Genomic DNA, 26,273 nt, shown 5'->3' on the forward strand with positions numbered 1-26,273 from the left:
TTGTTTTGGTTTTTTAAAGAGTGTTGGGAACCCTCATTTTTTAAATCTATTTTATTTTGTTATAAGTGTATGAGTGTATGTATGTAAGTGCACACATGTCATGCAATGCCTACGGAGGTCAGAAGAGGGTGACAATTCTCCTGGAACTGAAATTACAGATGGTTATTAGCTATAATGTGGGTGCTGGGAATCAAAAGTAGGTCCTCTGCAAGAGAAGCCAGTGCTCTTTATGGCTCAGCCATTTCTCCAGTCCCTGCCTTGTTTTTTAAAGACAGATTCCAGCTGTCTTTTGTGCAGGTAGGAGGAGGCTAACAATGACAGGTCAAGAACTTTCCTCATGATCGGAGTCCTCATGGCATCCTAAGGACTTCATCACAGTTTCTGGATTTTTTTCACATCTGCATAAGTCAATGGGTCTGTGACTCACAAGAGCAAAGCTAAAGTAAGTCTCAAGCACAAATCTGTTGTTAACCACAGGCCTTAGAATGTGTTTATAAATCCTATGCCTGCCATTTTGTCAACTTCATAAAATCCAGATTCCACTTTAAGCATCAGGAGAAACTCTTAGTATATGTAAAATAGCAGTTTGAACCCTGCACAATCATTATGATTTCCATGTATTGGAGCATTTCATTCAAATTACTGTCTCTTATGGAATATCTTTCAGTATTTCAAATAAAATACACCTTTTAAAAATGACTGATAACTCATAATTCAGTATTTCATGCATAAAACTTTGAACAACTGTAATTCAGTAGAGTTCTTTTTCACATTCACAGCTCAACCATTTTATTTTATAGTGCCATTTAGCAATTGCCGCATAATTTTTAGGTATTTCATATATGAATTGGAAAATTTGAAATGTTTTTGAATTATTTATAAATAATATAGAGTTGAAGAAGGAAAAATACAAGAAAAATAAAGAACTTTGAGTGGGAAGTTTTTAAATGTTAGGTTGGAACAAACTAGCTCAATATCTCTTATTCTATTTTCAAAAGTCTTTCACTTCAGTAATCACACAAGAAACAGAACTTTTGAACTCTTTGTTACTTTGGTTTCTAGATCTTTATTTTCAATCCCTATGCCATTCAATGTTCCTTTTCCTACCTGTGTCCTACTTGTGCTATAAATATTTTGCAACATCAAGTTGGAAGATGATAGCTAAGGCTTATTTAGCTAATCCAATACATGATGTCTGCATCTCTTTTTAAGTATCACATAGACAGTTGACATGTATAAACAAAGGACATCTTGCTACTTTAGAAGCAGAATATTAGTAGACATTTCACATCATATACCTTCAGTTCTGTGACTGCACCTCAGATTTCATTTTAGAATGCAGTCATCCATAAATATTGTGGAGGAAGGGAAGGAGAAAGGAAGGAGGGAAGGAGAAGAGAGAAAGAATGATAAAAAGAGAGAAGGAGGGACAGGGAGGGAGAGACTATTTTCTTTTTTGTGGGGGGAGGGCAGTAGAGATCAAACACAGAAACTTGTCCTTACTAAGCAAGTGTCCTACCACTTTTATTCCCAGCCCAAAAGTGTTCATTTCTAACTTAAGCTACTTCCCAGCTAGTGGGAATGGCTAAACAGATTAACAATTGAACCGATATGAAAATATTTGATAATGCAAAAATGCATTCACAGGTGAGGCCAATGAGCAAGGAGAAGCCTGCCTCTAAGGCATGCGCCTTCTAAATGGGGGATCACCTTTGCTCTTGCCTTGTGGACAACCCTGGCTTGGCAAAGGAAGAAAAGCCTAAATCAGCTCCTAATAAAAAATTGTGTATATATTTTTTCTTCAGACAGAAAAATGTAAAGATTAAAGTAAACAATACAATAATCTAAATAAATAACATTGAATATCAGTGAAGAAAACAAACAATTCCCTAAAATGTTTAAAAATGCCTTTAATGTATTTACAGCGCCTAGGGATATCTCTGTAAAAAGCACTGTAGTTATCATCTTAGTATTCATTATAGTACCAAATTTGTACTGCAACTCCACATTTAGATTAGCATCATGAAATGATTTCAAAAATGTTTATTGATTCCCAAAACATTTGCTGAACCTCTACTATTTCAAAGGCTCAGTATACTCAATGGTGAAGTAACAGAAATAATCTTTGTTTTCAGAGTTTAGTGTCTATGAAGGGATATAGGCTGGTAAACAAACAATTGAGATAAATTGTAGCTTATTGAAAGGGTCATAACATCTCATTATCTATGAGTAGTGGAAGTCATATATTAAGGTTTGCTCTGAATAATGAGAATGTGTTAGGTTCTTAGTGAATGAAAATAGTGTTCTAACTGAGCAGAGAATATACTAAAAGGTCAATAGGTGTGTGTGTGTGTGTGTGTGTGTGAGAGAGAGAGAGAGAGAGAGAGAGAGAGAGAGAGAGAGAGAATTTGTTGCAGAACCCAAAGGAGCTCAGTTTACCTAGGTACTGAATGATTCATGTTCTGGTACCTTGAGAAGAGTTGGACAAGCAATCGATGGCAGAGTTCACATGCTGTTTCAAAATAGGTGGATTTTGAGATTGTGAGTAATAGAGCACTGAAACTCTTATCCCGGAGTGATGAGACCAGATTTCATTTTAGACAGACTGCCCTGACTGCTTGTATAGAATGCATTTACAGACTTAAAGCCAAAATGTAGAGGAAGATATGCTAGAAACTACTACCTCACCAAGGCTCCAGGAACAGGCAAATTAAACAATGCTCCATTATTTTTTAGCTCTAGTTAGGTCCTGGGTCTTCAACGGCTTTCAAATTCCACTTCTGAACTGAATCATAATTTTTAAGCACACAGTTTAGCTTCCTCTTACATAATGAATCTTGGAAAATTGGTTTGGATATGTTTCTGTGGTATTTAATCATCCGATTATTTGCATACATTGGTGTGTCAAAGAAAATGCTGTACTTTATTTGTAGATGTGCATTATTTGAAACTGATCCACTGGCATGAATGGGATGAATAAAGGTACACAGATTGAGAGGTTAGATTCTTAAGGAAAAGTAATATTTAAAATACAGAAACAGGGGCTGTCAAGGTGACGCAGCAGGTAAAAACACTTGCCACCAAGCCATACAACATGAGTTTGATCTTCAGAACCCACACTATAGAAGGTGACACCTTTATCCTTCAAGGTGTCCAGTGAGCTACATACCCATGCTATGGCATGTTGCCTTACACACAAATGCACACACCCACTCACACACATAAACACATAAAACAAATATTAAAAATATTTAAAAACACCCATGCATGGTGGTATGCACCTTTAATCCCATCATTGGGGAGGCAGAGACAGGGGGATTTTGTGAGAGCATGGCCAGCCTATACTACATAGTGAGTGAGTTCCTGGCAAGCTAGGGCTTTAAGGGGACACTGTTTCAAAAACTTTGAGATAATAACCATCTTTTTTCCTTGAGCTATGATATACCTATAAATTGTCTGTTGAGAGCAGGAGTTAGAGCTAGAGTGAAAGAGACAGAGAGAGAATGATAGAGTCAGAGAGCAAAAGAGAGAGAGAAAGAGAGAGAGAGATTTTTTCCAGTGACACTGTTTGGAAGATATGACATCTGAAACCAGTATAGCTGTGGTTAACAAATATCCTGATATCTCTTCCGTGAAAAATAAGTATAGTCCTCTTCTGATTCATTTGTTTATCCAAAACTCATCTATGTAGGCATATGAATTTGTGTACACTTAAATTCATGATAATGCTAGAGTATGTATAGAATGTATCTGAATAGTTCAAGCCTGTGGATTCAGATGGAAGAATTTCAAAAGAAATGGAGAATCATAAGCAAAAGGATTGAGCTCAGAATCTTATATTGGTGAGAGTTTCAAGTCTTGTCATCAGATGGCAGCTCTGCTCTCTGGAGTTAGGTCAAATCTTGATGAACACGTTGTAATATGTAATGATTTTTATAATTAGTATATTTTAAATTATTTTGTAATTAAAGTTTAGGGATTAACTGTGACTACTTATGCTACTGCTAAACATGCATCATTGTGCCACTGGGATATTCCAAGCACCTTTCTAAAATCTATTATTGAAAAACTTGTAAATTAAATATCATTATTCTCCCAATTTTACTTCATTAAAAGGTGATTGTGTGAAATATATAAAATGCCAAATTTTATGGTGAATTAGAAATCACTTGATTGATGAGATTAAGGATTATGATCTCCCTTAAATTTTCTTCCACAAGTTTTCTAAATTGGACTTACATGATAAACATCCTTTTGCTCATTTATTAATTTGAATAAATATTGGAATGTTGTAAGGAACAATACTACCAATAAATATCCCTGTGAGTACCAACCTTGAGCTAAATAGTTAAGCATTTCATTTTATGCCCTCTCATTTTAAATTAATTACTGAGCCCCTAAGATGCATTACCTAATAATTTCTTCTCCAGTGACATTTCATCTGCACTGCATTGTTTAAGTTCCATTCAACTGAGAAATAGATATTTGTGTTAGATCATCTTTGCTTAGAATTCCCAAACTATGTAAACCATATCAATCTGCCCTAATGGAATGATGTAATTTTCTAAGAACACACTCTAGAAACATATGAGTATATATATATTCATGTATTGCTCTCTCCATATGGCATGTATAAAAATATTCCTAGGTTATCAGTTAAAAAATGATTCCTATGCATTTTCTTCCCCACAAAACTTGATAATAGCTGTTTTCCCATAGTGATTACTATCTTCATAAATAATGACGCATTCTCTATACATTTGATATGAAATTATAAGCCCTTATACAATGAAAAATCATTAGAGACCAAAGTGTAATATAGAAATTAGAGTTTACTATTTGTAAATGTCTTAATGAAGTAATGTCTTATTGAATTATATTTTAACTACTATAATTGAATGTTTATATTTAATCTTTTATGACATTTGTCATCATACTCTACTACAAAAATGTGTGCTGTACATGTTGAACTACAGAGAGCTGACATTTAAAATATATGATCAGCCTTTCATGGGACAAGGGAAAGACTAATGGAGTAGCACTAACTCAGCATGACCTTGGTGTTATAAGTAATTTGTTTTATATGTGTAAACTAGGATTCTAGTTTGTCAAATTAAAAGTATTTCACCATTTGGAAAATACACACTGTAGATGTAAGAAGAGTTGATTAAAACTGGTGATTCAGGAAGACAGGGCATTTTTGCTTCGAAGCTTAACATACAGGTTCCTCCATGATACCTGAGGAGCCTATTCTCTCCATGTGAGCATGCAGATCCCCTTGATGTCAATGGGAGCTGCATTTCTATGAGAAGTAGAAAGTGGGCTTGCTAAAGTTGTTTATCAGACCAATTTTAGTCTCATTTTAATTCCCTGTTTATTGGCAATGGAAGTCTGATTGCTGCTCACTTTATTCCTTGCCTCATGTTTCCAAAGTTGGAAGCAGAAGGAAAGTATAGAAAGGTGAGAAGATGATAGATGCACCCAGGACACAGAAGAGGAATTCATTAATGTTTCATTTCAGCTACATTTCCAAACAACACAGCTTGGGATGTGTTCACTTTAAACTGGTGTCATTTTACACTGTTTTGTTTTGTTCCAAGGCTGAATAGCATAGGTGTTTTCATATAATATAACTCTCTCTCTCTCTCTCTCTCTCTCATATATATGTGTTTGTGTATGTATATATGTGTGTGTAGATATGTGTAGATATACGTATGTAAATATACATATATACATTTAATAAAATGGTTAAATGAGCCTCTAAGAAAGTACATTATCCATCGTGTACACTAAACTTCAAGTGGAAGAAGGACACTCATTTCCTACTTAGTTAATAAATCATTTAGTTGTTGTTTTAAGCATGGCAATTTATCATTCAGTCCCAGATCCAAAATGTGTTTGAATTTTTCTTAAGGTGGTGTTTTCACGCAGTATTAAAACACATGGCACCCATTCAGGCTAGCAGGCTGGCACTGAGAGTTGTTAGCTTAGGATCTTGATCAGATTTGCTTAGTATTCCTGAATCTTAGCTTTCTTACCTATGAAGTGGTGATGCCAACCACACATATCTTTTGAAACTAAATGAGAAAGTTGGGTTGATACATTAGAATATTTATGTCTGTGCATGTATAGAATAAAGGTTAATAAGTTTTGATTCTTAAATTTTTATTGAGTAAATAGGCAATCCATGTTGACAGATATTTGGGTGATACAAAAATATAAAAGAAGATAAATGTTCCATATTCTTGAGTCTCAGTATGAAAACTTTGCAGCTAGATAACTTTGCTTAGGAAACCTTATATCTCATGGTATCTATGTGTGGCCTCTCTATCACTTTGCTCCAAAAGGTTCTGAGCCCTTATGGAACATGCATCATTTCTACTGCTCTCTTCGAGGCAATCCCCCAAAATGCCAATACAGCTCTAACTTTTTGAAAGTCTTTATTTAAAAATCAACAATCAAAAGTAACTTTCCATCATGTGTCATGTTATAAAACGTAACTAAAGTTTAGCTAACTCAAATGTACTGAGCAGTAAGATTTCCATTAGCTTTTTCCATCTGAGTTATAGCCAGGGGCTGTGATCTTTATTTAGATCCTGAACAGAAATTAGAAGGTAGAGAGGTGGGGACACTCAGTTGAATCTAAACGTGTATTTGTTTTGTGTTTCAGGACTATTATCCTCTTGACATGCACTAGGAATATATTTTCCTCCTTTGAACACTTTACCCTTTCCTAATGCTTACATTTTTTTTTCTAAAATATACAGGGAGACCTGGAGGTTCTGTGGTATGAGTGGCCTGCTCATCAGTAGAAATATCATTATGATGCATTCTAAAGAGTGGAACTACTAAGCAATGACTTAAGTGATACCTAATTTAGAATGTTTAATCACTAACACTGTTCATAAAATATAATATATCATATGTGGAATACTATATAGTTTATATGAGATTCATATTTTATGAAACTATTACTTAAATCAAATTAATTTATTTTGATACATTATCTCCCTATAGCTCTGGCTGCATGGATCTCACTATGTAGACCAAGCTGGCCTCCACCTCATAGAGATCTTCCTACCTCTTCCTCTGGATTAAAGGCCTGTGTCACCATGTTCATCCAAGTTAAATTCTGAAAGCATGTGTTTATTAAAATTATTTACTTACTAATTATATATGTATTTGATTGTAAGAAATCATAAAGTAGCAGGCAGTCCAATAAAATGCAAAATGTATTTTTTACTAACAAATGAAGGTTACAATTGTCTGTTTATTTGTTTCCTATAACCTCAGGATCAAACAACCAATCTGTTCCTGGAAAGTGGGCAGAATCAATGACATAAGTAGATATATATTTTGCACACACAAGTATATATTCTTTTAGTTTAAATTTGTTAATCTTATTTTCTGTGATATATGTTATTTGTACATGTGTGTATGGTATGCATGAATGTGTGTATGTGTGTTCCCATGCATGTTGTCATGATTACATGCACATGAGTATGTATAGGTACATATGTTTGAGTATCTATGCATGTAAATGTCAGAGGTACAATTTTCCTATCACCTTAACCAAAAGGAAACCACATTTACTGTTATGAAGAATGTGTTATACAGAGAAAATTGGGCTGTTGCTTAAGAAGGTTCTAATTGTTTTTACTCCATGTATAAAGGATATACACATGAAAGACTTAGAAATGGGGGATTGTAGTTCATTCATTCACTTAATTATCAAGTATACGCTGAGCATACACTTAGGTCCAGACAAGACTCAAGATGCATAATATATCAGTAAACAAAAGAGTTTGAAAATTTGACCATGAAAATGGATGAAGCTATGACACTTGCTAAGATGTAGAACAAAATACATATACATAAGATGTTTATTTAGTGTTTAAAAGTAGGTGGATAGGTGGTGGTGGTATCAAGATAATAGAAAATTTTTATTTTCTGTGAACTTAATATGACTGAGAAAGAATTATGATAATCATATTTTAGCAATGTACACTTATGGTTTAATATTAAGGGACTAAATTTATTTTTAATTTTCTGAGCACTGAAAAGCCTCAGTACTGTATTACTGAAATTTATACCCATAGTTGTAGAAGGGGAAAAGATGTGTAGAAGATATATTATATGATCACTGTGCCTTTAAGAACACTGGAAAAACTTTAAAGCAGTCTCTCTGAAAAGAACCCATGAAGGAGATTCCTTTAGGGAGGGAAGATAAACTCTGCTGGAAACAAAGCAAAACAATGAAGCCTTTTTATGCTCACAACACCATTCTTCCTTTTCAAAGTTTGGTTTGCCCTCATACAAAGTAGCACACTGAATCCACATTAAAATTGAGATCACAAAGCATCCCTTTTATCCCTCATTGCCAAAGCTCCTCACTAATAATAATTAACTATTCTTGGCTTCTCTTCAACAATTTAATAAATACTGGAACAGCTCAGGGCTTCAGCTCCATTCTTAGCTGCTACAAGGGAAGACGGCATCCTGAATGAGATTTGTTGAATAGTATCAGTGCTGCAAAGCTACACCACTGGCTATTAGCGAGTGATGATTCTGCATGTATATTTTATGTTCAGTGTGAAGAAACAATTATTCATTATGAAGTTTATTTCTATACCTGCCTCAGAAAACTGTTAAGACAGAATCATAATAATGGTTAATCAGACTCCCTAAATCATTTTACCTTTCATACAGGTGTTCTTGGAGTTTATATAAATGACTTTCATTTCTGGGTGAATGATGATTCTTAACATTCAGTGTCTCCAGACCAAGAAACAGGGATGATCATTGAGAAACAGTTATTATGGATGCAACATTTCACTGAAAGAGTAAATTCTTCAGTGTGGTTTGTGATGTTATTTACTGTTAAAATTTCACAGAGCATATAACTGAATGTCTCAATCACTGTAGAGCATGTTGCATATATTAGAAGGAATACTGTAGACACAAAGGAACAGAATTTCTTTTCTAAACTGGCAGTTAGTTCATAGAAAAGAGGGCATTTATTTGCTTTTTTTTTTTTTTTACATTTTAAATATATTTTAAAACTTTTTTATTGAGTATTTTGTGTATTTCCTACAGAACAGCTCAAACAATCTTAATCATCTTTATTACCCCGTCCCCACTGGCACCCTCCCATACCCCCTCCCACTGGAGCCCAAATACTCTGTGGAAAGGAAACACCATAGTTGCTTTCTATTCTTTACTCTTTGAAGCAGAGTGGAATGATTTGCTTGGCTGTGCATTAAATAAATGAATGAATGTATAAATAAATAAATAATAATAAATAAATAACTATACAACCCCAGATTGTAATGTTACCCCAGCCTTCACCACAGTGACCCTTTTCCATCATCATTCACTGTTTCTTGGTGAAAGAATAAAGAAAATCACTGTGGACTTCAAATCAGTGGATTTGGGATGAGGTTAGGATTGCACCTCCCACTCATGATGCCATGTTACATATCTGTCATTAGGGTCCTGTGTTTATTTTCTTAATCTCAACCAAATAGATGAATTTGTCCCACCCCTCCTTTGTTTATGGTCAAAACTCCAGACTGGCCTTCTGTGTTGGCTGACCGTGAAGAAATGGAGAGTTTGTTTCATGTAATCTCATTAAAGACTCAAAATGTCAAGAAGACAACTTCACTGATCAATTAGTGTTGCTTGCCCGGTCTCTGATTTGAGATTTCACTTTGATAAATCTTTATGAATCTTGAATAGAAGATGAAGTAACTTCCTCCATGGATTTCCCCAGAAAATGATTTCATAGACCATTAGAAAAACTGAACTTTTAACTTTGTATCACATTTTCCCTACATAGGTCTTACACCCCAATGCATCTTCTTTGATGCTTTATAAACACAGATTTATACAACCATTAGAATATAGATCAGTAATAAATTTGTGTATTGACAAAGAACACACTACAAGCAGGAATTCAGAACATTTATTGCAAGAGCTGAATAATTGTAAATAACGTAGAACTGGCAAAGCAGTAACAAGGATAATTGTTTAGATATTTATTCTGTCAAAGTCATCAAACACCCCTCACAAACCGACAAAAAATGTACTTCAATAAGCAATGCACCCCTACCCATTATTTTCCATTATACTGTGGAAAAATGTGAACTGCTATTTACAAAGTAATTTTATTTTTGGTAAGAACAAATTAACTATCAGATTAGCAAACATTTTTTAATTTTTTATTTTTTTACTTTTAAATTGATGGTGAACCGTGGCATTAAGATAACTTTCACTTCTTTCAATAAAGACATTTTGTTGCATGCTATTTATTTGTTTAAATCATCTGTCATGCCTTAACAAAAACCTCCTACAATGTTCGAATTTGGATTTGTTTGCACGTGCAACTGAGATCTTATTAACATTAACTGTCACTCCCTTGGTTTGACCTAAGTGACAAAATGCTGGTACCTGCCAGGCATTGACCAACTATGATAACAAATAGTTAAACAGCAATAATTAGAGATTTATCCCTTTATTTCCCCCAACTACCCTATCTGGAAAATGTTCTGTTACGTCATGAAGGCACAACACATTAAATATTTTGTGGCTATGGTCTAATAACACTTGTGTTACAACAACAGTATTGTATATGAGAATCAACACAAACTCGGTCATTTCAACAAAGTTGGAGACACACATTTGCCCAATTGAAACTATTTTTGAACAATAATTTTTCTTCAATATATGCTGATTTTGATATATTAGTTTTGCATGGAAATAAGCACAAGACATTATATCACTTTTGATGGATAATATTTTCCCATCACTTTCTCACCTAATGGAACTAATTTAGTGATTTTTGCTTTTTCTACTCTGAAAATATGGATATATATAAAAAAAGAGGTTCTGAATTTTCAAGAGTTTGCAGAAGTCTTTTGTTTGTTGTTATTGTTGTTTCAAGTTTTCATTTTTTCTTTCATCTTTATTTTATACAGAATTCTGGCATCATAAACTATCACATAAGAAACAAGATTTCAGAACCTTTTCTAAGCACAAATGTTTGAGATCCTTTGAACAATGTGTGTCAAGACAGACTATTGACATGGAAACACTTCACTGAAAGAAACAACAAAAATAACAAGAAAGAGGTAAATTGAAATAAAGGAAAGAAGCAACCATCAATACAGAATTATGCTACAACATTTTTAGGTGAATGCTATAAGTACACAAAAGTTGTTAATAATAGCTTGCTTCTATTTACAAATACTTTAACACTGATTGACTTACAAGTGTCCACTAACGTTGTTAACATCACAATAGGTTTAATGCTTATCTTTTAAAGTTTTGTTTGAAGTATAATGTCAAGTATAGCGGTCCCAGCATAAATCAACGACAAAAAGAGCACAAATTTCTAACTGGATATGTTTTGTCAGTCATTCTAATCCATGGAACTGTCTTACTCTCCAAATGCATAATCTATTGTTCATAGCAGCAGTCCAGGGTCAAAATAAAATGCAATAAGAAAAATAAATTGCACAATGGAGAGATCTCTGGAGAGTTTAGTCAATTCTAGTAAACACCACATGGCTAGTAGAACTCTCTTCTCTTATGTTGCAAAACATAGTATCCTCCATGGTGCTAACACAAAGTTATGGATATCCCTGCTATAAGGGGCATAGTTGTACAGATCTATTGAATACATAAAGCTCCGACACACAATATTAGGATGTCTATTTAGATTAACATTGTTAAGTCCCACATAGCCTTATCTTAAAGTTGGTGCTCCTTAGGACTCTCAATTCCACCTCCTGCTTGCTTATAGGACTTCAGATTTGCCAGAGGAATGTCTGTCATGTGGCTCCCATTGTTGAAGTGGCCTTCATTGGAACCATACTGCTTACGGTCATTGAACTGGTTCCTGTTGCTGTCTTCCTTCCAAGCTCTTGTCAGGGTGTGCCCATTCACGAGCTTGTCTTTCTTGACCCATTCTTTCTGGGGTGCAAATGTTGAGAGAGGAGATTTGGGGTGCTGATATGGACCCAAGCCAGGAGGCATCCAGCAATTATCAGAGTGACCCAGAACCAGGCACTCTTGAGTGCACATCTCTGTAGCTTCAGCTAATCCTCGGGGACCTAGTGGTCCATCTGTAGAGGACAAGAGACAGAGGAAGTAAGAAAGTAGTTAGAATTCTCATTCAAAATATTGTCTTCAGAGGAAAAAAAAGCATGGCGATCTCATCTTTTTGTGAAATGATATTGATAAGCAATTCAGAGTTATTAGTCTTCATCATTTTAGGATGAGCACAAAAGCAAACAATTCATTGTTACCAATGAAATATTTTTTCTTTTATTCTTTCACCATTTGTCTATACAACACAAAGCACAGATAGACAAAAACACACATTAGTAAACAGACATAACAGTTCCTTATTAATCCTATGGCATATGAATCATTACTGCTTTATATTTGAAAGATTCATGGGGAAAAGCTTAAACTTTTGAGAACTTATGAAAAACAGATATTACATATTAGAATATGTAACTGATACAGCTATGCAGAAGTAAAAAGTAACAATAGTACTTTTAAAACAGCATGATTAAATCAAAACACTATACATGGTTGCACAAATATTCTTTCTTCTACATAGGTACTTACTGTTTTGTTTTTATGAAATATGAAAATAATTGTTAAATATTTTAACTAGATATTTTTCCAAGACCATGTTAACTTATCTTGAGAAAGCCACAGGTTGTTAGTTATCATTCCAATACAAGTAAATGAAAAAAGCCACTTGAACTGATGACCATGTTTAGTTTCTCTAACATAATAAATTTCTAAATTATCCAAATTTATTAAATTGAAGAATAGCTGTGTGTGGTGTGGTGGTACATGACTACACTCCCAGCTACACTAGAGATCAAGACTTTGAGTCCAGTCTAGGCAACATAGATCATGCATCCAAAAACACAAAAATAAAGATGATAGAGTAAACAAAACCCATCCAAACAAACACTCAAAATTTTTTGAGGCTAAATTGCTAATTGAATTATGCAAAGCCTAATATTCAAGGAGAAAAATTTCATCATAGATTTTTTTATTTACTTATTTATTGCTTCTTAATTTTTACCAACAAGTTATCTAAAATACACTTTAATCTGAATGTTAAAAGTAAATAGTTGATTGTTGAAAGAGGAAAGTTCAAGCCATTACTGAAATACAATAACCAAATAGTTAAAGGATAAATTGCAGATTTTGTTGATAGCTATTTTTCTGATTAAATACTCAAAAGATAAACGATAGCTTAGAAATTACTAATGTATTTTATGATGAAATTAAATGGACAAGTAAGACTATCAGAGGCATAATGCAATTCCCAAAGTAGAAAGTCATGTTCCCAATTCCAGTGCATGTGAGGTAGACACAGGAGAATTCGGAGTTCAAGTCCAACCTGGGCAACATGAGACACTGATTAATAAACAGAAAAGAACAAAAGTAAAAACAAAAACAAAAGAAGAGGAAAACAGCAGGGAGACATTATGAAAAAAAGGAAAGAAAAAAGACCAAAATATGTGTGCATGTTTATCTATACATCAACTAAAATAACTGGACAATAAGTTGAATTCAAGTCTTTGTTAAATTCCATGTTAGCACTGCTAATATTTTTAAATGCCTAAGGTTGTGGTCTGTTTGTATTTACATCCACTTGCCTTAATCATTTTCTAATTATTTTCTGCATGTGACAAAGTACTTAGAGAGATAGCAACAGCAAGTCTAAGGCAACAAACCACAGGCCATACCACAGAATGCATTGGATGTGGATAACCTGTGGCTAAAGCACACTATTTCAAATGAACTCATATCTCAGTCATATTTTATGTTGAAAAATATGCTATTGAGAATAACCTTCAAATTCCTTCCCCTCTGACTTGTATTCCCATCTCTTCAAATGCAAACAGTTTTATTTTGTTTAAACACACATTCATTGCTTTAAACTATTTCTCTCCCAAATCTCCAATGATTACATACTTCCTTGGATATTTAATTTAAATTTCTCTATGAGCCTTTTTTGCCCCCTATAACCAACCCACACTCTGAAAGTTCAAATTAATTTCTCACTTTTAGGTTCGCTGTGGTGTGCTTAGTGGCTCTGCAATCGCAAAGCTAACACATTTTACTTAAACCAATCACTGCTCCTTGCAATAGGATCATGAGCTTGCAGGTGCCTTTTGCTTGGCCTGTTTTCATTTAATTACTAGCTCCTTCAAGGTTCGTTTCTGTTCCACATTCCCCAAGCAAATTTCAATGACTTCACTGATCCATGTGTAACAGGTACATTAAAGACATCTATAGATCTTCCTTTACTGAAGAATTTCCGTAAGAAATTCTTTCAATTCTTACCTTAATGCCATTTTTGTTTTTCAGGACTGTTCTGTGTGTATATAATCACTTTATGTTGCTCTTTGTCTCAACTCACTGGAATGCCCACTGAAGGAAAGGAACATGGCTTATCAGTCTTTGTCTTGCCTCACAGGGCTGAGCAGGAGTTCATAGTGATGATCTATGAACGATGCTGATTGTTAATTAAAATTTTATGGGGTTGAAATAGTTGTGAGATTATTAAAGATATCCCTGCTTAAATGCAGACTTTATGTAATTAGAAGAGAAGATGCTGATTTCACAAACTTCACAACAAAACTCCTTAACAGTAAACATAATTCTTTTCCTAGGCAATACACTGTGACAGCTAATAAATGAATTATTTAACTTCTGTTAAGTGTTATCACTCCTTTTAGACATCAATGGAGATAAACTTGTGAATCACAAATTTGATGTGTAACATATCTTGAAGCCAGGAAAGTCACCTTTAACCTTTATTTTTTTATCATTAATAGGGTAATTCTTTTTCCCATTCTTGTTATATTTTGAGATGAAAAAGAATGTTATTATCTACTTCAGAAATGTCAATAGAATTAAATTTTCATTAAACTCATAAAAGGAAAATTTATAACTTTATTTTAAAATTTGCCTTATGTAATATATTTTATCTATAAGTGTACATATATCTGAAGTTTGACACAATGAGTCACTTTAACTGAGTACAGTGGTCTCAAAATCATTAATGTTATTAGCCCATAAAAATTGCTGAACATGTCTTATATAAGGCACTGTGACAAACACCAGGAATATAACAAAACAGTTACTAAAATAAATACAGTATTGTAATGGAACGTCTATCTATTCTGAACATAATTGCCTTAGAAGAAGTGGACAAAGAGGGTAGAAAAGGATGACATTATGAAGGAGAGGAGAATAGTTAAATGATTTAGAATTTTTATTTTCTTTACAGGCTACCAAACAGACTTTACATCAGATTATATCATTTCTCCCAGTTTCTGTAAGTTCCCCTTAAAATTGAGAGATTAAGACATTTAGAGTTAAAATCTTGCATATTATGCTAATCTCTAATTTGGTAACAGGTTTTTCTTCCCATTAAATAACATTGTTCTTCATGAATTTTATCATCCATAATGAATTCTCTTAAGTGAATTTGAAAGATTTTGATAATGTTTATAAATAAACTTGTACAACCTTCCTAGGTTCTTAAGAAACTGTTAAATATCTATCCTCAGGCCAGACCAAGAGTGTCATTTAGATGGATGACAGGCAGAATTTTTGCTTTAGCTCTAAACAAGAACCTAGGTAGAGCCATACACAGGGTATGGCTGGAAGCAGGGTACAGAGGTGCTAATGCTTTTGGGGTGGCATGCATGAATAGTGAGGGGGGTGACTATGTTTCTAAGGCTCTCTATGGATAGGGTCATTTGAATAACTTCTACTTCTTGGATACTAGCACACATAAATGACCCACTAATGTGAGATCTTCTAAGAGAAGTGGGAAGAATGGGCTTAGATGCCCATCAAGAGAAAACTGACATGCTTCTGGCTAGTGCTAAAACAGCACTAAATTAAAGGAAGGAAAGAAAAAAGGAAGGGAAGGAAGGAGGGAGGGAGGGACAAGAGAAATGAAGAAAGAAGATGGAGAGGAATCAAGAAGGGGTAATGGAGAAAGATGGAAGAAACTGGAGTAAGGGAATAGAAAGAAGGAAAGGAAGGGAAGTAAGGGAAAGAATAAAAAGTATGATATTAATTTGCTGTAGTGTGAACTGCTCCATTGAAAATATAATTTGATTTATGGCTCAGTATGATTTTTCAGGGGGCTATGATAGTAGATAGGCAAATTATTCTCTTCTTTGGGCCTAGAAATAATTTTTAGTGTTTATTATTATATCAGAAGGAAAAATGAAACAAAACCATAATGATTTATATCATAGAAAATAAAAGTATGTGTGTAGGTCAAAGGACAAGTACAGGAACCAGTTCATTCTTTCCACCATGTGGGTCCACAAATCAAACTCAGGTTCTCTGAGTTTCACACATAAGCCATCTCATTAACCCCTTATTTTGCATTCATACTTTGTGCTACAAATATTTATTGCAATGTAACATATTTCATGTATGTCCCACTGCTGGATTTCTAGGATGTCTCAAGATTCTATATGCTTCTGTGTGCAGTTTGGTATTAGAGTGTGGATGCATGATTATGTGTACCTTTATTTCTTTTTCCTAAAAGTTGCAATGGCCTCTCCATGGTACATTGTGAATCACTGTAAGGATTTAAAGCTGTTATAAATACTTTTCTATAATTTAATCATTGCACTGTTTCCAGTCTATTAAAAATAAAAAAACTGAAATCTCTTTTTCATGATTTTAATAATGATACACTTATTGACAATTTCATTAAAAATTGAAATGACTTGTCCCTCTTTGAAACCTTTAATCTTCTTTCTTATTCATGTTAATGTTGCCTTGAGATAGGCGCTCACTATGTAGTCCCAGTTGGGTCAGAACTTTCTATGTAGACTGGGCTGGCCTTGATCTCACAGAGATCCCCCTGCCTCTGCCTCCCACGTGCTAGGATTAAAGACCTGCACCACCATGCCCAGTAAAATCTTCATTCTTAATTTACTTATCCTTGTTGTGTTTTGAAATTATAAGGATGCAAGTGCTGATAAAACTGTACTAAATTTCTGATTATGCTTTTAAGCAAAAATAAACGCACACAGGAAAGAGCCTCTTGAACATTGTCATGATTAATATTTATATCATGTCTCAAAATATTTGTCTCTCCATCTTTATACAAGTCACCTTCACATTCAAAACCAAACAAAACATTTTCCAAAAGTTTAAGCATTAACAGCTGTCAGAAAGCAGTCTCCACTACTGATTTCTAATGCAGGCTCACCAGTGAACCAAACCAAGTGAATGGAATGCTGCTTTTATTAGAAAAGGATGATTGAGTGGTCCTTGATCTTACCGTGCTATACCTGGAAGCAGGATCATTCCATCATTGTTTAACACACTGCTAAAATCAACAGTGTCTGGCTTGGTGACAAGCAGTTTTCCAAGCTGATTATTTGAAACCCTTTAACTTCAAACATAGAAACTGATATGAGAATCAAACAAAAATTATGAGTCCTCTAAATTCCTGATTAGATTTCATATTGTCTGAAATTGGGCTTTTCTTTTAATGACTTTTACTCAGAGTATTTTACTATTGGGCAACATACTTCTAAATGAACTGATACAATCAAATTATAAAACACAAAATTTCTTTCCATATCACACTGGATCAATTTTATCACTTAGCATTAAATTTTTCATTTTCTTCAACTTTCATGATCAAAAATTCCTTTAATATAATACATATCTCACTGTCATGTTGTGATGTCTTCTTGATGGTAAGAGCATGCATAACTAATTGAGATAATTTGGTAAAGAAGACTGAAATGTGCTTGTAAATGTAGAACTAGAAAAAAATTACACTAAGACAGTCAGACCCAGAAAGATAAACATTGCATGTTCCCAGGTATATGTGGATGCTATTGTTGAATCTTTAGATATGTATTTTTAACTTGGAATACCTGCAGTAGCCTGGAAATTTAAAAGTGGTCATTGGGAGAGGAGGTGAGTAGATCTCATAGGAAGGTTAGTGGAACACATGTTCTAGGAAGGGGGAAAGGGTATAATGGGAAGGGATTTGTAAATGGTCTAAAGGCTAGGAGGGTAGAATGAAGAGGAATGAGGGAAAACTAACACTAAGAATATTTGAAAAATTCATATGAGCCATAAAGTCTACTATTTTATGAATTATCACATTTACACATAATTTAAGCAGAATCACCCTACACAAAGGATTATCCAAGAAGCTATAGGTAGTCAAATAAAAGGTACAGTGCCAAGTATAGGATACCTCCTTGCCAGTTGTTGGTTAGGGGTATCTCAGACACACATGAAAAATATAGTGTATCGCCACTACTCTGTTGTCCAACAGACCATGATAGCAAGACCCTATATGCTGAAGTCATCACAAACTTTGGTCAGAGGACATGGATATATCAAGGCTAACTGACAAGGAAGATTCCTTTCTGCTGTTTAACTTTCATAGTAATATAAGGCACTGAGGAGGTTGTTGGGGGAAAACAGTCAACAACAATCTTGCACAGCTGTGAACTCTATGAATTACAATGATGACCAGCCTGGAAAAATATGCCCATAGATAAAATAGTGGCGTGAATGTTATGGGGGTTGCCAATTATTTTCTGATTGGATACAAGCTCTGTTCCACAATATATTAGTGGTAGCAGGATCTTGGGGTGTTGCTGTGATATTTGGCTTTTTGTTCAGGAGGCAGCATCCATAAAGGTAGGGGAGGCATGGCAGCAGAGGTGACTGAAGCAGAAAGCCAGGTGATCAAGCAGGCACAAGAAACAGAGAGTGATTGGAAATCTGGCAAAGCTTAAGAATTTCCAAAGTCCATTTCCAGTGAGGTGTTTCTTGCAGCAATGCCACATTTCCTAAAACCTCACAAAACAGCACCATCAACTGGGGACAAAATTTTCAAAGACTTGGAGACTATGGGGGGCATTCTCATTCAAACCACCACATACAGGACTAAACTCATGACTGGTATTTTAAATGTGGCCAAGAACCTATTACTGGCAATTTCACAGACTCTAAGAGTAAACCTACTACTATTATTTTGCTAAATAGACATAGTATTAAAATGCCCTGTAAATATATGTTCCTATATTCATAGATTAATGGAGTTTTAGTCTTCATTAGAGAAGACTCTTTGTTTATTGGACAGTGGTTAATAGAGGAAAATCATACTTGTCAAAGTACAAAGAATAAGTGTAAGTGAACACTTAGCCATACAAACAAGTTCTGTATCACATTCTCTTCCTACACAGTTGAGGGAAAATTGCAGAAGGACAGAAGATTGTAAGAGCCAGAGGTCAAGGTCAAGAAGGACTGGGACAAAGCAATGTCTTCTGGATATGACAAGATTATTGTATTCATAAACTCACAGCAACTGTGTTTGCCTATAGAAAACCTACACAAGATCAAGCCAGTCAACAGTCCAGCATTGTCCTAGTTTGCTTCTCCATTGCTGTGACAAAACACTCTGACCACTACCAACTTGGGGAGGAAAGGGTTTATTCAGCTTACATCTCCTGGATCACAGTTCATTAGGGAGCCCAAGGTAGGAACTCAGGGCAGGAAACAAGAAGCAAAAGGTGGAGCACAGGCCATGGAGGAACACTGCTTACTGACTTGCTCCTCTGGCCCCTGCTCAGCCTGCTTTCTCTTGCAACATAGGCCCACCTGACCAGGGGTGGCACCACCCGCAGTGGGCTGGGCCCTTCTACATCACTCAACAATGAAGAAGGTGCCCCATGGATATGGCCACAGACCAGTCCAATGTAGGAAATTCCCCAATTGAGGCTCCCTCAACCCAGGTGTGTCATGTTGATACTAAAGCTGTCCAACACAATTGACCCCTTATCAACTTGACACACAGTACATCACTATTAAACCATAACCTTTCCAGTTCTTGTCCCCAAGATATGATGTTAATATTATTATCCCAACATAAGACAGTACAACCTTAAAAATGCCACAGTCCTTAAAAAAAAAATCCAAAAACTTAAAAGTCCATAGTCTGTTTTAATAGTCTCTTGACTGTGGGTGGGCTTCTGTAAAATCCAAAACAAGTACTGTCTTCAAAGGGAAGAATCGGGCACACCTAAGCAAAACCAAAGTCCAGCAAAGTAGCTTGAGGTTGGATATCTGGGATTCACTCATGATCTTCTGGACTCCAAAGGGTTCTGGCAGCTCTACCTCTCTGACTTTGCAGTCCACAGCACAAACAGCTCGTCTCACAGACCCAGGCCGCTCAATTCAATAACCACTGCTGTTCTTGGTGGTCATCCCATGGTCCTGGCATCACCAAAAACCTGGGGTCTTCTTGACTCTTGGGGTGCAAAGCCTCAGATTCTTTCCATGACCCCTTCAATCCTGGGGTCTTCACTGCAACTGAAGCTTAACTTTCACCTATGGCCTTTCCTGGCCTCTCAGAGTGCCAAGCCTCAGCTGCTCTCTGTGACCCCTCCAAGCTTTCAAAACCAGAACCATGCAGGAGACTCTTATTATCAAATCCTGCTTCTAGCTTCAGATGGAGGTGTGGGTCCCCTCTGTGTGCTGACCCTGATGAAATAGCTCCCAGAAGATTTTACGTCAGTGATGCTGATCTCTTGTTACTTACAGCTGTTTTTTCAGCCCCAGCTAACCAGCATCAATTGTCCTAGTAAATCAAAGGTTTTTGCTTCAGCCTCTGGTCTCTTCTTAATCACAGCTGATTCTTCAGCCCCAGATGACCAGATCCATAGATTCTCAATCCAAAATCTCACAGGAACAGCCCTGATAGCATCTGCTTCCCTTGGAAACTTCATAGGCCAGGCCGCCATTGTCCACAACTCTTTCAACATAACTGTTCCAAGCTCCACGGCAACACACTCTGAACATTCAATGGCTTTTCCAGCCCAAAGTTCAGAATGCTTCCATAATCCTCCTTAAAAATACCAAGGTCATGTCTGTCACAGCAATATCCCAGTCTCTGGTACCAACTTCTGTCCTAGTTTGTTTCTCCATTGCTGTGACAAAACACTCAACCACTACCAACTTGGGGAGGGAATGGTTTATTCAGCTTACATCTCCTGGGTCACAGTTCATTAGGGAGCTCAAGGTAGGAACTCAGGGCAGAAACCTGGAAGCAGGAGCTGGAGCACAGGCCATGGAGGATCACTGCTTACTGAATTGCTCCCCTGGTCCCTGCTTAACCTGCTTTCTTATGCAACATCAGCCCACCTGCCTAGGGGTGGCACCACCCACATCATTCAACAATCAAGAAGGTGCCCCATGGACATGGTCACAGGCCAGTTCAATGAAGGAAATTCCTCAATTGAGGCTCCCTCAGCCCAGGTGTATCAAGCTGATGCTAAAGCTGTCCAACATAAGCATGGAGCAGGGAGGAGCTCAGGAACTCAAACCTCTGGATGAGGTGATGGTAAAGGTTCATGGCTATAATAGCAAGAACCATTTTTTTAAAGTTGTGATCCCTGATAAGTTGTTCAGTTCCACTGAATGGCCCCACACCCATGAGTATCTGGGCAACACAAAATGGACTTAGTGAGTTATTTAGAAAAAGAGGAAGACATGAAAAATATATCCCCAGCTGAACTCAGACTCCTCATCTGATTCTCTTGCCTCAACCTCTTCAATTATTTTCTACCGGAATAGGCCTTCACAGTAAGCCACAGACCTTTATTCTATAATTTTACTTTGTGTTTACTATTATTAACATGCTGAGGAAAACTTTTTTCTTTTTACTTGTTCCTTACCTTAATCATTCTTTCCATAATAAGGTTTCAGGAACCATATTCTTAGCCACTCATTTTAAGTTAATTTCAGTGTCTGTAGAAGACCACTACAACAAAATTCAATATTTTTACTAGCTCATTTCTACCCTCAGGTTCTTTTGTTTTTTTCTTTCCTTTAAAAAAAAATGGAGACCATGTACAACAACAAAATGATTTACCTTGTTTAAGGATTAGGTTGAATGAATAAAGCTTGTATAATTCTGGAAAGAGGTGAAAGAAACATCAGAGTATATTTTCTTTGTAGATATGCCACATCATCATCATACTCTCTATTGATTGGTTTGATGTGAAAAATCAGAGCAGCTAATTTATTTATAATCACTATATGAAATAGTACAGCTAGGTGAACATGCTAAACTGAGAGGTAAAAGATCGTGTAATAGTTGCACAGCAGACCCAAGGATTCAGCCAACTGTAGATAAAAGTTAATCTTTAAAATTGCATGTATCCTGGGGCTAGAAAGATAGGTCAGTCAGGTTAGTGCTTTTTGCATTAGCATGAAGACTTGAGTTTGATCCCCATGACGCATATAAAGAAGCTGGATGTTTTCCTAATTCTAGCTGCAGGGATTGAGAAACACATGAATGCCTGGGAATTATAGTGGTCATTGAGAGAGTCTGTCTCAGAAGGTGGACAACTCCTGTGGAATAGGACCTGTAGTTGACCTCTGGTACATGTACGAACAATGCATACATTGTCATATATACATACTGTTAGGGTTTTGATCTACAGAACCCTCCCCCCCACCATCTTCCCCAAGAGGGCCTCAAGGGTTCACAAGCCCCTGAGAATGCAGGAAGTGAGTTGATAAGCACTCTGGTCTTTAAAGTCAAGAGAAGCAGACTTTTTTGCACCTTTTACCCAGCAGAGCAGGCTTTCCCTTTGATCTTGAAGGGTAAACATATACCTCTTGACCCAGATCCTGGCTGAGGGACTGATGGACAGAAGGGGGTGGGTTTTAACTGAAGCTGTTCTGACAAGTCCCACCCTACTGCCCTCCCCCCGCCTAATTTTTAAAAAAATATCTTCCCACCTTCTGCATCCCCCGAAGCCCCCCCCCCATAAAGACCCCAGCTCACAACCTGTGGGTTGACATTTTCCCTACCCAGAAGGGAATCTGGAGTTTTATCTGTGTTCTGGTGCTTTCTCCTGATCCATCTGATTCATCCATCTACTTTATCTATCACATACACATACACAAAAATGGGTCTGTTTTAAATATGTCCAGACAATTTCTCATGTTAACAACATTCAAGTATAAGCAGGTATGTCCAGTCTGTGAACAGCCACATGTACCCGAGCATAACTCTGAATGTTGGCCAACACAAAACTGTACTTAATTAAAACATTATATATAGTTGTGATTTGGGGGGAACAGGATTGTGTAGTTCTCAAATGTGAATGTTGTAGATTATATCAGGTGGCAACATCAAAAGGTAGGACAAGGTATTATAAATGTAACAGTTTGCCTCTGGAATGTCTTCCAGAGGTTCATGGATTAAGAGTGTGATCACCAGAGTTTGGTACTATTAGGAAGTGGCAGACCTTTAGAGTTGTGGCATATTGAAAGGATGTTAGGCTATTCAGTGTGCCACACCCTCTTTTTATCTCTACTTCCTGGCTGCAAAAAAGTAAGCAGCCTTTTCCACCACATACTTTCACCATGATGCCTGTGCTGCCATCAACCCAAAGCAATACATCTAAGCAAACACAAACTGAAAGGTATATAACTTTGGGCCAGATTGAACCTTTCCTCCCTTTAAGTTCTTTATCTCAGGTATTTGTCACAGTACCAGAAAGCCAACACAGCAATCTAAAGATGACATTTAATATATGTGATGATGTACTAACCTTAAATGCAAACACCATTCACTTAGTGCATTGTTTCTAAGCCACATTAGAGTTATGCCTAAATAAAGAAATAGCCTGACTCTTAGCATCCATTTTAAAAACAAGAGTGGACACAAACTGCTAAGCACTTGTTCCTTTAGTTGTCACACAGAACTATTCTTAAGGCCTTTGCTCATTTTTTATTAAAACAGTATATTCAGCATGAAATACAAAAGTGAAAGTCAGGACTCACCCTTACAAAGAATCTTGACCTTTGATCCCTAGACCTAGAATATCATACACACAGAACTCAATTTCTCTCATTGCTTGCAATGACAAAAATCACACTGCCTGCAGCACTTTGATACGCACAGCATGCATATATAGATTCTTACACTATTATGGGTGGAGGGTGAGGAGAGGCCCTGAGAGATTAAGGAAATATGCCCAGGTAATAAGAGGAATACATGGCTCAGTAAGCTTGTTTACATTATAAACAGTAACTTTTAGGTTGCAAGGTTAGATAAAAATCTTTAGTGCAGATTATATGCATATAATAAAAGTCATTCTACATTTAGTGAAAAGGATTTAAACACAGGGAGACTTTTGGTAAGGGATGTAGATTCCATATTCTGCTGAAAACTTTACTTTGTAGAGAAATTTCCATTCATTCATCTTTCACTCAATGCTTCAGTTCTTGTGAGGTTTAAATGATTGTTGCAGACAATATCTAAAATTAGAACTAATCCTTAAATATCAAATTCTATGAGCATCAGAAATTGATCTGAGTTCTAGTAGAACAATGAATTAGAATGGATTCTGATAAAGTAATTTTAGATTTCATAGCTCCAAGTCTCTTATCTGCAAATTAAAATGAAAAGACTAGATTTTGAATCATGAGCTCTCTATATCTTTTACTCCTTAAATATCGCTATGGTGTGTTATTCATATAATCCGATAACCAAGTTCCTCAGTGTTATTTCCATTTTACAAATGAAAAGAACAAGGCAGGTCAAAAATAATGTAAATTTATTGGTCTGGTAGATTATTTTATCACTTGTATTACATTATATATTGGAATGTGAAACTGTATTTGAAGTAAGTATACATATTTCCAGGTTTAGTAGGCACATAAGATTTTGCCAGTATTTTATATGGTGGCACAATATTGTGAATACATTTGAAAACAAAAAACAAAAAAACCTAAGGCTGGAGAGAGGGCTCAGTGATTAAGAGCACTAATTGTTCTTGCAGAAGACCTTGATTCTAATCTCAGCATCCACATGATGACTAACAACTATCTGGAACTACAGCTTTAGAGGCACCAACACCCTCTTCTGTCCTCATTGGGCACTGAACTACATAAGTGCATTTAAACACTTGCAGGCATTACAGTTCTACACATAAAAGGAATTTAAAACTTTAAAATTAATTTTAAAAACCTCTACACCCCTCCACCAGCAGAATTTGGCAAACCCTTTAATAACAATTTAAAAAGGAATAAATGTTTTATACATTCTTCACACGGATTTTTTTTTCTTTAATCACAGATGAAAAGCCAACATTTGCAAATGGAGACAATCCAAACACAAAAACACAGGGGCACACCAGGTAACAGTTTTCTGCCAGAAAAAATATTACTATCTGGGAAGACATTATAGCTCATAAAGAATGGGGGACACTTCTTTATATATTGTCTGACTTTCTTCGGCATTGTGTGAATCTAAGTAGGCTTTTTCACATCCAATGAAGCTAAGTGCCAAAAAGAAAATTGTCTCGGGTAATTTTATGCATTTTCCATTTATTTCCCATTAGCATTTTATGTTGTAATCAATTGAATGACAACAATTTAATGAAACCAACTTTCATTGATTATGTAAACTAGCTTTCAATTTTTGGCCAAATTTGATTCAGAACACCTTATTTACATTACTGCAGATCACATTTACTTTCTTCTAGAGTTCACTATTTGTTTTAATGGTATTTGATGTCTTTCATTAAAAAAAAATTCACTCATATACTTATGTAGGCTGAATTGCTCTCCATTTCCTGTGAATTGAATTGCTTCAGAGAGAAGACTGGTGAATCTTATTCAGTTTGAAACATCATTTAAAGAGCAGATCTAAATTGTGAAACAATGAAGTCATTCTTAAGAAACTGTCCATGCAAAAATGTAGCTCTTCCCTCAAAGGAAATGAGATAGTTTATTCTGGAGTCAAATATGAGTCACTGTGGCCTGAGAACATGGATTCAGGATATCCCATATGCTGGATTCCAACACGGTAATAGTTTCATAGTTTTGTAGTTATAGGACTAAAGAAAGTTATGTCAAAGCATTTTTCAAAAAGTAGGGAAAACACCATGACAAGTTTGAGATGCTGCCTAATGACATTCTCAGGGTTTTCGGTTGATGGAAATCGATGTATTAATACATCTCAAGGTGTATTGTGTGATAGCTGCAAAGGTTTCAGGGCAGACACTCTGATGGGCAAGAAAAGTTATTAATGTGGTAAAAGATAGCAAAAGATAACTTGGCTCTGGATTGCAATATCCCAGTGAATCAGTCTTATAGAATCTTTAACATTGGTGGGTTTTTTTTTTTTCCTTCTTTGTGAAAACTAG

At 35.7% G+C, this 26,273-nt stretch overlaps 1 protein-coding gene across 5 annotated transcripts in view; it reads right to left on the reverse strand.

Annotated features, from left to right (window-relative positions):
• Window positions 1-10,022: 10,022 nt before the first annotated feature.
• The window catches only part of Pcdh9 (protocadherin 9), a 1,035,266-nt gene continuing 1,019,015 nt past the window's right edge, over window positions 10,023-26,273 (reverse strand). For all 5 annotated transcript variants that reach the window (XM_008832680.2, XM_008832676.2, XM_008832675.2 and 2 more), the window contains one exon: window positions 10,023-12,125. In XM_008832680.2, coding sequence (XP_008830902.1) covers window positions 11,752-12,125 — 374 coding nt within the window. In that variant the 3' untranslated portion in view covers window positions 10,023-11,751. The remainder of the gene's footprint in view (window positions 12,126-26,273) is intronic.

The sequence above is a fragment of the Nannospalax galili genome, unplaced genomic scaffold (genome assembly GCF_000622305.1).
Source record: "Nannospalax galili isolate Female #2095 unplaced genomic scaffold, S.galili_v1.0 scaffold176, whole genome shotgun sequence".
Taxonomy (NCBI): domain Eukaryota; kingdom Metazoa; phylum Chordata; class Mammalia; order Rodentia; family Spalacidae; genus Nannospalax; species Nannospalax galili.